Genomic DNA, 12,027 nt, shown 5'->3' on the forward strand with positions numbered 1-12,027 from the left:
CCTGACGTCCTGCTGAAGACCTGACGTCCTGCTGAAGACCTGACGTCCTGCTTAAGACCCGACCTCCTACTCAAGGCCAGACCATCACCCTCTCACTTATCTGATTGTGTGCTGGATTTTCGTACAATGCTAAGACATTAAATTATATATTTCTCTACCGTCGCGAATATTCCAGGATGCAACAATTCTCTTTCATGCTTTTAATAACAATTTAATTAAACATTTTTCTTTATTTTTCTTGCTTAATTTTTTTAAAAAACTTTTCATAATGTATAGATTTATAATATTATTTTTTTAATATTTAATTATTTTTGTGCTGTATTTTTGCCCCCCCCTCAAAATTAAAGCCGGTTCCGCCCCTGGGAATATGCACCGATAAATTTACGGTGGAATTTCCGGCATACTTTTTCCGCCAGAAATGCTAGCGGATTAAACGTAGGAATCCATTCGAAGAAAACAAAGTGCAACCTTCATCTTTGTCGCCGGAAGATCCGACCAGACAAAAAATTATGCCTGATTAGATTTTCCGACACGCGAATTACCATCGTATGGATTTCTGCAATAAAAGGAACATTTCTTGCAGATTTTCCCTGTTAGCGGCGGATTTCGTCCGTCGGTAACAATCCATTTTCCTGTAGTGGATGAATGAAGAAGATGAGAATAACAAACAAAGGTTAACATAAGTGGTTGGCTTTACAGCCAACATCCATATAGTGCAATGAAGAGGATGAGTTTAGCATGAGAAATTTAATGTACAACGAAGTAATTAGATGATCCACCTATTTGTTGAGCAACATTGGCATGGAAGGGATAAAGGAAATTAGAGGAAAAGATAAATGAGAGTTTCTTTCTCTTGAGTTCATGTGAGTTCACGTATAAGATACTTAGTTGAAAGTGACATCAAACATAAGAACTATTTTCTCATGCTCATTCAAAATACAATGAGAACTAGAACATGAAAATTTCACTAAAATTTTTTCTCTGAAATGCAAAACTAGAAAAATTTAACAGAAGCTCCTCTTTTAATAACCCCAGCTTTAGTAGTCTGATAAACAGGCAACCCATAGCTAAAATCTGCAAAATCATAGCTCTTCAGCTCAAACAGATCAGAGCTTGAGTCACTCTCATGATCAAAACTCTCTTCATCTCTATTCTCTTTCTTTCTTATCTCAGCTTCTTCCCTTTTCCTCACCATAAGCTCATCAACATTTCTCCTTAGAAGCCATTTCTTCTCCCCAAATGCAGTACTGTTGAAGGATTTGAGGCTCTTTGCTATCTTTCTTCCTTTGTGTTCTGAATTTGCTGTTCTTTGTCCACTGCTTTGATCTACCTTTTGCATTAAAGATTTCTGATTGTTCTTCTTCTTGTTGGAAGGTTTTTGTTGAAATAAAGAGTTGAGAAAGGTGGCAAATTTTCTTCCAGGTGAGATAGGCTGCTTGAATTTCTTCTCCTCGTTGATGGTGCTCTCAACCTTAATAAACATGTTACATTATACAAATTTCATTAAAAAAAATTAAAAATTTGAATAATTCATTCTATTATATTGATATAATGCACAAATTTGTTAACTAAGCTCTGAACCTTTTGGCATGGAAGAGAAGCCATCATCTCCAAACTCTTTTTCATGACAATGGGTCTATGAGAGGACATAGTGGTGCTGTTGTAGCCATAGCCAAAGCCAAAGCCGACACCGTCAATGCAACCCGAAAAGTACCGCGAAGCATCGAAAACATCAAGCTCGGATGAATCGCTTTGCCGGCGGCGGGTGGAGAAAGACATGGAAGTGTGGCTGCACTGCATGAAGTGGTGACTTTGAAAAGAGAAGAGTTTTAGTACATTGTGTGCTCTCTTCTTATTGAAGAGATGAGGAGATGCTATAGTTGAGAAGTAGAGCTATTTATGCTGAGAGGGAACTCTTCTGTAAGGCTTGTAGTTGTTAATCCTTAAATATATGTTGAAATGTTGGCAGTATGGGAAGTAATAGAGTTTTTGTACTTATCTATGGTAAACATTCTGCTTTGCATGTGCAGTGTCTTTGCAACTTGTGAGATGTAAAAATGTCATTTACTTTATATTTGCATGCTCTGCACAGTTATCCTTATCTTCACACACAAATAGCATTTCCATCTCTTCAAAAATTTTTATAGTTGTCCCAAATGAAGTCTTTTAAGTTTTTTTTTTTTTTTTTTGTAAAAACCCACAGAGAGGCCTACGTGTTGATTAGGGGAAAAGTTACAGGTCCTTAAAAGATCAAATGCTCTCTAAAGCACAAAAAAAGTACATTCATAATAAAATAAACTTGATGAGCCAATGATCATATCTAAATTATAAGACATAAATTATAAAGCAAAAGGGATGCAGGATTTAAGCCAACCCTCAAGAAAGCACCTCGGTGGAATTTCCATGAATTCTGAACCAATCATCTGCAAAAAGGAGAGAAACCAAACCAAAAGATTAAAAACAACAATGCACTGCCTAAAAAAGTCAAAACTTATCCACCAACTAGTATAAGCCAAGTTGAACCTAAATTAGCATGCAATGAAACAACACCACAACAAACAAACAGAATAGAAACCAGAGAAAAAATTGCCCTGAAAGCCAACCTCGGAGGACCCAGGAGAAGTAAACAGAGGACCCAAAAACCAATCCACACAGCAAGAAATCAACCATAGCTTCCAAGAAACAAACCAACACTGGAAACCAACAAAAAAGCAAGTTAATTCTTAGAAACATTCTCTTTTAGGTCTAAGATTTCCCCTTTTGTAACTTAATTTTTTATAATGAAAATATTTCCTTTCTAGTTCACAAGAGATATCCAAAATAACAATAGCTACCTCCCCCAAATAAAAGTCTCATTACTAATAATGTTTTTCAGGAGGATGAATGAAACCATTAAAAAATTGTTTGTCAATAAAAGCTTCATCAAATAAGGGTGAAAAAACAACCAAACTTTTGCCCTCCCCTATCCTAATTAAGAAATAAATAGACAACTGACTTACCTTGAAAAAATTAGGGCTACGTTTGGAACGGCTTTCTACTGCTTCTTAAAGTAATTTTCTAACGCATAAATTTTAATTTTTGTACTAAAAAACTGTTTTAAGAAGCAGTAAGAAAGGCGTCCCAAGAAAGCCTAGATTGTTCATTAGATAAGTTTCATAATTTTTTCAATACCAAATGAAGATCAAAAAAAGAAAAAATAATCACCATGCGTGCGAAACTTTACAATAGGTGCAAAGGGAAAATTTTAAAATATTTCAAGTTGATAATATCCATTATGCTCCAAAACCAATCCAAATCTTTATGACAAACTTTAGGGTAGCAACCATTCCCACCAAACTACTTGCAATAGATATTAATTACCAAAGGCATGATCAATAGAAAATAAGACAACACTGGTAAGTAACCAAACAAACTTTGTAGTAGGGAAAACAAGCCCAAATTGGTGCTACAATTGACTCCTCTTTTAACATCCAAAGGAGATTATTCAGTTAATCTCATACAGAATCCATTGAGCTGATAAAAATCTAATGAGAGTAATTATTTTTAGAATATAATCTAATAAACATTGCGTTGTGAATCGAAATAATCAATTGTTTTAATGCCCTTCATGACTGAGGCTTAGTTTGGGATGGTTTTTTTACTACTTAAAGTTATTTTTTAGTACAAAATTTTAATTTTTGTAATAAAAAATTATTTTAAGGAGTAAAAAAAGCCGTCCCAAATGAAGCCTGAGACCTTTGGAGGCTTTTCCTCAATACACTCAAATGATCTTTTGGTGAAGAAAATGATCAAGAAGGTAAAATAACATGAATAATATGAAAACTAGAAATATTTTTTGTTTTTTCTTAAGTAAAACAAAAGCTAACAAGTTTAAAACTTCATTTGATACAGCTTACCTACTGCTTTGCTTTTCAAGCTGCAACCATAATTTTTATTTGGTCATTATTTTTTACTACTTCCAAAAAACTTTTGTACTAAAAAGTTGCTTTCTACAACAGCTTTAAGGCTTCGTTTGGGATGATTTTTTTTCTGCTTCTTAAAATAATGTTCACTGTTTTAAGAAATAGTTAGAAAGTCATTCCAAATGAAGCCTAAAAAGCTACATTCTCTACAACAGCTTTACAAAGCAATAAGGAAGATGTCCTAAACAAAACTAATAGTAAGAGATGAAGGCAACCAATGTGAAACAACAAAAAAAGAAATATTTTTAAAAACATTTTGTTATTAATTAAAGTATTTAAAAAATAGGAAAAAATACAAGTTTATTTTACTTTGTATTTGTTAATTTCTAAGAAATTATTGTATTTTATTTGTCTTTAAAAAGTGGGGAAAAGTGGATGGGGCATTATCATTGAAATGACTGGCAAATAAGCTATGTCCATCCATTGAGCTTGAGTGTGGTCAGATAGGATAAGATTTTGGAGCTTTTGTCTCCTACTTTCACTACTTAGTTTGGTGGCTACTAAGGTGTTTCCCTTTTGCAAATGCTATGGTAGGTGAGAATCATGGGATTCTATCTTTTGAGGAAACCCATTTAAATGTATAAAAAGAATGTTATATATTCATGATGATATTTATAATATTAGAGTGTGTGTGCTTCTTCATCTATTGTACTTTTCATGTATGCATGTTTGTCAATATTTTCTATGAAAAATGTTATATGTGAATTTGATAATGTGTGTTAATTTAATTCATATATTTTTAAGTAGTTGCTTAAGAAGTATCAATGGATTATGAATTATTAAAAAATGATGAAAAGATAAAAAAGGAATTATTTTATGTGAGAAGTCGAGTCAATAAAGAGAGAGTAGTGGTCTAGTGGAGCAACATTGATTGATTTCAAATTAAAGTAGCTTAAGAGTGGTCCATCCCTAAATAATTTGAGTGATTTTAGCACAAGATGTGACTTAGACATTTAGAGAGTAAATGGTCTAGGGTGTTGAGGTATTTCCCTACATGAATAAATTAGGAACATTGTAGATGAATGGAACAATATAGGCTATTGATATGGTTGAAGGTGGTTGTATTGTGATCCGCATTGAAGATGACTTTGTTATAGGTTTAATAGATAGGGCTAATGACATACGTCTTTCTAGAGTTATAACTCAAATCTTACTTTGAGACCTAATATGTCATCAAAAATCAACTTGATCAAGCCAAATCTCGATGCATGTTGGCATTAAAATCTTTTAATATTCAATTCAAGACCATTCAAACTTTGATTTCAATAAACTCATAGTCAAGTTGATAGGCTTGACATGACAAACTTGAAAACTCCAAAGATGATTCTATTTGAGTCCAAATTAGGCCAAATTAAAAGCTTGAAGCATAGTTAAAAAGTTTGAAATATTAATTAGATGATCAAATAATCTTTAAATTTGGGATACATATAGTCAAATTTAGCATCTCGACAAGAAAATTCAATGAGCCTAAGATCACTTAAATCCGAAAACATTAAGGCACTTAAATGTCAAACAAAAGATCTATGATCAAAGAAATAAATATGGAGCATTTGATTATGTGCTCAAAATTTTCTCCATATTTATGGGGCATGCCACTCTTAATAATCTATAATATGTATGGCCTCTCTACATAATGAAGACCCATGGTTAGTAATTCAAGAGAGTTCAACGGTCTAAAGAACTCTAAATTAGCTCCGCCTGAGCACTACCATTGTGAGACCATCATTGCAGTATATTGTCTTTGTCTTAATCACATTTATACCTTAATCTTGAAATCAATATCATATCAGTACGTAAGAGTGGATGTATGTTATGGCTTGTGTGATGTTTTTCATAATTGCTCATGTATCATGTTCATTGTAATATCTTAATCTTTTATTTAATATTCAGGTGGTTTCTTCAAGAGTCTTCACTCTTGCCAATTGTCATCTTAACTCTTTATAACTCCCAATCTTGATCTTAATCTTGATCGAGGATAGCACCATAAATCTTATTTTAATGAAAGTCCTTTGGTTCACCCTTCTGAATAGGGTGAAATCATTCTCAAGTCAATCTCTCTTAGAATCAACCTTTCTTATTTGCACAAAATATAGACCATATATTATTAATAACAATTAACAATTATTCATTCATCCACTTGTATATATTCACAATTTGTTTCATCGGTAAGCTAAAATCACTACATATCTTATTCTTACTCAAATCATATAAAATATAATAACATTTTAATAAGTGAAAATACAAAACCATCTACTCAAAATGACTAGAATAATCAGTACTATAATATACCAAAAGTTATATAATATAAGTTCACTAAATTAGGAGAATATTGAATGAATATAAATTTATACATAAGAATAAATCCCAAAATCAAAATTTGTAAACAAATATATGATAAAAATCACATGCAATGATTTGAATAATTTTTGTAATAGAAGTAGAGGACAAAAATGCCTCGGAAGCCCTTCTCTCTCTTCTCCTCTCCTTCTTCAATTCCTTCCCCGACAAACCAAACAAAGAAAGGGGATGAATGTCTTAGTGCAGAAATTTATATTAAAAAACATAATTCAGCGACCAGTGCCTTAGTGCTTTGGACCCGACGCCGCATTTTCTACATGCTTAATCCAATGTTGTTATAGAATAGAGAGCTCAGCACCACCGTGTTGAATTCCTGCCCCTTAACGCTACTCCGCCTAGTGCAAATGTGCCCAAAAGCATGGCGTTGCAGTGCTAGAATTCAAAATTGTCATATTTTTCAAATAAATATATTTTTAAAACTTTGGGTTATTACGCATTCTACCACAATATCCTAATTATGTTCCTCTAATCATAGTCACCCAACTGTTATTCTCTAACATCCATTGCCCGATTACAATCCTCCAACCACCATTACCTTCTTCAATCCCCCAATCACTATGTTTTAATTATTGCCCTATAACCACCATATCGATCTACAGTCCTCCAGCCATCAACAATTGACTATAATTCTCTGACCACCATCTCCCGATGATGGCCATCTGACTACTATTATCCAACTATGATCATGTAACCACCATCATCTGATAATGATCCATCATCACTTGATTATGATCAATTGCCACCACCATCCCCCTACTACAATCCACCATCGTCCAGTTATGATTTTCCAACAACTATTATCCAAGTATAGTCCTTCGATTACCATCCTCCAACTGCGATCATCTAACCATTATAAACTGGCTACACCTACATCCATTAACTTCTTTTCTTTTCATTTCTAAAAATTTTGATATACGTTATTATCTATAAGTTCATTGTTGACCTAGTTTTTCACTCGAGCACTTTCGATCGATTTAATCGGGCATCGTCGAACCTAATTCGAGATCGAATCGACCCGACTCGAGCCCAATCGGACTCGGACATGTTTGATTAGACTCAACTAATTTGATTTCATCACGGCTTACTCGATTTAATTGAAATTGATATTTATTCTGAACCCAATTTCGTTTGATTAATTTTGTTGCGCCGACTCGAGCTTAAATCGATTCAAATCAAGTCGAATTTAGACCCGAGTATAACCCGAGCTTGGCTGAATTTTATGTGATTCAACTTAATTTGATCCTGGTATAAACCATTTGACTTTCTGAGCATTTCGAATTTGTTTCCTTAATCAGGAAATCGCCTCGACGACTAGGATCGAACGAGATCGTTGTTTCAGCCAAAATCTCGCTCCTCGGTTGATTTTCTGTATCTCGGACAGACGTTGAGCAGAGAGCGAAGCTGCGAAAGGAAATTTCGGAGGCTGGAGTATGGCGATGCGATTTGGCGGGCTTCCTCCTTCGGCAATGGGTTCGACTTACTCAGAGCGAAGCTCTTGACGACGGCATGAACACTCTCGCTCTCGACCGACTTTGGCTCCCTCTCGTTTTTCAATCACACACCCGACCTCTCTCCTTCTCTCTGTTTTCACGCACGCCAGGAGGAGCCGAAGAGCCTGAGCTCCGGCTCTCTTCCTCTGTTCATAAGTCCTGATCGCTGCTCCAGGACCAAACTCACGCTGACCTCTCCAAGACCGAACCCTGAGGTGTCTCTCTCACGCACAGAGGCTAGCCGACGGAAGACTCTTCTCCTCTCGCTGTTGGCTTCGCACGCCCGGACCGGACCCGACGGCAGCCACCCGTACTCGACCCCCTCTGGATCGAGCTTGACGCCGACCCCCCCCCCCTCGCTCTCTCGGCTTCGTGAATCACAGACGAACCCGACTCTCCCGGCCTCGCACGATCCCGGACTGACCCTGTTGCCGATCCGCCTAGACCGACCCAGATTCCCCTTTTTTTGGACCGATCCCGACGACTGGACAGAGCTTGAACTTTTGCAAGGTGAGTATTTTCTCCTTCTTCTCTTTCCTTCTTCTACTTTCTTCCTCCTTCCTTTTCCATTCTTCCTCTTCTTCCTTGCTTTCTTTCTTCTCCCCCTTCTCCCCCTGAAAATTATAGATGGTTCCGCCCCTGGTTGGTGAGGTAGGAAAATTGAGAATTGAATTGTGGTATTAATCTTAAAGCTAGTTTTTTTTAATGCGGATGTTGTGGCTATTCCGAGAGATTTATCTTTGGAGGTTAATTCTATGGATGTTGTGCCTTATGGCCTCCATGTTTCTCCAATCCAGGATTTGGTTGGTTGTGGTGGATCCTCTCCTTTGAATTCTGTGGAATATGACGTTGTTTCTTCATCTGTTCATTTGGTTTTGAATGTGCATGTTAATGTTAAATTGGATTTATATCCTAATGTTGCCTCGAAGGATAATGCCACTTTTGTTAATATTTCTATTTCATTTATGTCTAACGATGAATTGAAGGATCGTGTGACTCAGTCTGTGAATAACTCTGTATTGGTTCAAACTGATTGGCTGGTTTTGGATGAATCCATTTCTTCACCTTCTAAGGGGGAGGAAGAGGATTTTAATGACTTTGAGGAGGATATGGTAGGACGTTTTGTTGATCAAGGTTGTCTCAATGATGGTGGAAAAAGGCATAAAAGTAAATATAAGAACAAATAGGCTTTGGCATTTTCTATTGCTATTACGGTAGTGGTCTTTGATGACTTTGTGGACGATGATGAGGAGGCCCCCAGCTTCCCGGAAATAATTTATCGACGCAGCCGAAACCGGCGTATGAAATTCCGCCGAAAAGTCTGACGGAAACTCATTATTCCGTCGGATTATCTATGTTTACCGGCGGATTTTGTCCGCCGGTATTAACGGGTTTTCCTGTAGTGTCAGTTGGTTGGCAACTTGTGTGCTTCAGCCTTTTGCTTGTGGTTATGAGTAGTTGTCGCCAATGGATGGTCCGTGCCTGGCCACAGGGTTGGTGCAGGGGGCTTCCATTCCTCTGTCTGTTTAGGATTCTTATTCTGATATACGTATTTTTTTTTGGATTTTGATGTCTTGTCTTGTTTCTTGCTGTTTTGTCGCGTTGGTTGTTAGCCCGTTGATGTTGTACTCCTTTTCTCTTATGAATAAAATTATGTTTTTGTTGTTAAAAAAAAAAGATAATGATAAAACAAATAGCAAACAATCTCTTGAAGATAACTCGTATACCATATGACTCTTTTGACTTCTACCATAAAATTTGTTCTATGCAGCTTATGTTTACTATATTGTACAAACTCCTTTCTCAATCGAGAGAAAAAGCATCATTTGTAATCAATGGCAAACACAAATAGAATCATTTCAATTGTTTCGCGTAGATGATTTTTTCCCTTTGTATAAGTTTACCACATAATTGCTCCAATATCTCTTACAATTCTTCTCTTATATGCATTTGTACTTGATCTACATAATATGCTAAATTGTCAAAATATCTTTATCTACCGTCACGATTATTTTGACACGCAACAACCTCATAGTATATATTATACCATATTATAAATGTGATTAATTTTTCTAAATATTATTAAAATTTACATTTATTCACACTTTTTAAGCAAATTAATTAATCATGTGATCCTTAATCACAATGTTAAGAAAATTACATCATAATAGTTCAAAAATTGCCAAACTACCCTTGTGACATAATAATTTGGTAAATGTAGCATTCCTTAAGAAAGGACAAGGCAACAAATATGGAATATATCTCTCCCATACGTGTTTGGATTTCGGCCATGTTTGGTGCCCTCTTGACCTGTTCTTTTCTCATAAATTAGATTCATGCATTTCCATTAATATGGAGACAAAGAAGAGTTGGATCCTTGTACCAAGTGGCTTACCTTTCCCTCTTATATTCCCCTTTTTGACTCCTCAAGTTGGTCATTTAAAAAAAAATCAAATAATTATTCTATATTTTATTTTATACTTTTATAATATTTCATCATATTTGTCGTATATTTAGGCTTCATTTGGGATGACTATTTTCTTACTGCTTCTTAAAACAATTTTCGGGTACAAAATTTAGACTTTATTTGGGGCATCTTTCATATTGCTTTTTAAAACAGTTTTTTAGTACAAAATTTTCAAATTCAAGAATTTTTTATACTAGAAAGCTGTTTTAGAAAGCAAAAAGAAAGCAGTCCCAAATGAAACCTTAGACTTCTTTTGGAGAAGATCTTTGCACTATATTTTCGTTGCTTTCAAGAAATTTATTATATTAAAAAGTTGTTGTAAAAAGCAGCAACAAAATTGTCCTAAACAAAACTTTAATTATAAAAAGCTTCTTTTTATTTTTCTTTTTTTCTTTTTTTGCTTAAATGATTTATATTTAAACATATATAAGTCATAAGTGTGATGATGGACTTCAAATAAAATTATGGAAGAAATTTTAATTAAATTATCATAGAAATTAACAAATTTTAATTTACATGTAATTTCAATATTACAAATCACTACAAAACATGTGTAACCAAAACCAAATTGAGCTATTTTTTTATCAATGTAAATAATAATTAGTTCGATTTTCAAAGCAAATCTTACCATAGAGTCAGCTAATTAATAGAAGCAATTTGAACACAAATGATCGCATCAATTTAACGGCTATTTCTATTAATGAACTTTTCTTGCTGGACCAAATTATTTAAAAATATGCTAAAAACTTTATAGATTACTAATTATAGTATAATAATACTAAGGATAATGACTGTTTGGTTCGGATAATACAAACGTGGCTTTACTAACTAACACACAAAGTGAGGGTTAAGCAACATAATTAATGTGAGGTTGGGCCCACTTCCCACTCCCAATACTTTTGCCCATACTCCAAAGGCTTGGGATTTCACATTACTATAAATTATTTTAATTAAAATAATTTTAAATTAATTATGTCTTTTTTTAAGTTAATGATTAGTGAAGGTAATTATTATGTCCCTTTAATGTCATTAAATGGATAAATTATTCTGTGCGGATATCGGACGGTCTGGAGACCAATCAGAACGTGACACGTCACCTGCTATCGAGCAGCGGTATCGAGCAAAAAAGTAATATGACGTATTTTGGTTAGTCTCTTGATGTCGTCTGGTGTCCGCACAGAATAATTTTTTCCACTAAATGATGTGCTTTTAAGAACATTTTTTGAATATTTGATAAATAATTTTATTTTTTTTTTACAAATTTATTAATATATTATTTTAGAGGTGAATAAAATGGGATAATAAAAAAATTAAAAATTAAAATAATGTAATTTAGGGTTATAAGTTTGACAACAATTTTTGTCATCGGTTTGTTCATCATTTTAAATATATATATATATATATATTTCATTATACTCTCATAGTCTCTCCAATTGCAGCAATTTATAAACTTATAAAGCCTATTTAAGTTAATCATCCCACTAATTAACCTTCTTTAACTAATCATAATAAAACTCTTATCAATTTTGATCAAAATATATGTATTTCTCAATGAACTAACTTGTATGAAGTAGCTTTGTTTCGATATGAATTTGGTCATGCAATATAATTCATTTGCCAAATTTTCAGAGGCATTAGAATGAATTTGAGCATCCAATTTAGCTTTTTTATTTTTAGCACAATTTAAGACTTTGAGCCTCCATTGATATTTTTTAGATTGTTAGTACAATTGATTTTGTGTACTGAAAAT

At 34.2% G+C, this 12,027-nt stretch overlaps 1 protein-coding gene across 1 annotated transcript; it reads right to left on the reverse strand.

Annotated features, from left to right (window-relative positions):
- Positions 1–826: 826 nt before the first annotated feature.
- Positions 827–1,974, reverse strand: LOC110103301 (protein BIG GRAIN 1-like C). Its single transcript, XM_020831956.2, has 2 exons — positions 1,582–1,974; positions 827–1,471 (listed from the first exon to the last, which is right to left on the reverse strand). Exons 1-2 carry the CDS (start codon positions 1,798–1,800, stop codon positions 995–997), a joined length of 696 nt encoding a protein of 231 aa, XP_020687615.1. The 5' UTR covers positions 1,801–1,974; the 3' UTR covers positions 827–994.
- Positions 1,975–12,027: the final 10,053 nt, after the last annotated feature.

This window comes from Dendrobium catenatum, unplaced genomic scaffold (assembly GCF_001605985.2).
Source record: "Dendrobium catenatum unplaced genomic scaffold, ASM160598v2 fragScaff_scaffold_1157, whole genome shotgun sequence".
In the NCBI taxonomy this organism is placed as follows: Eukaryota; Viridiplantae; Streptophyta; class Magnoliopsida; order Asparagales; family Orchidaceae; genus Dendrobium; species Dendrobium catenatum.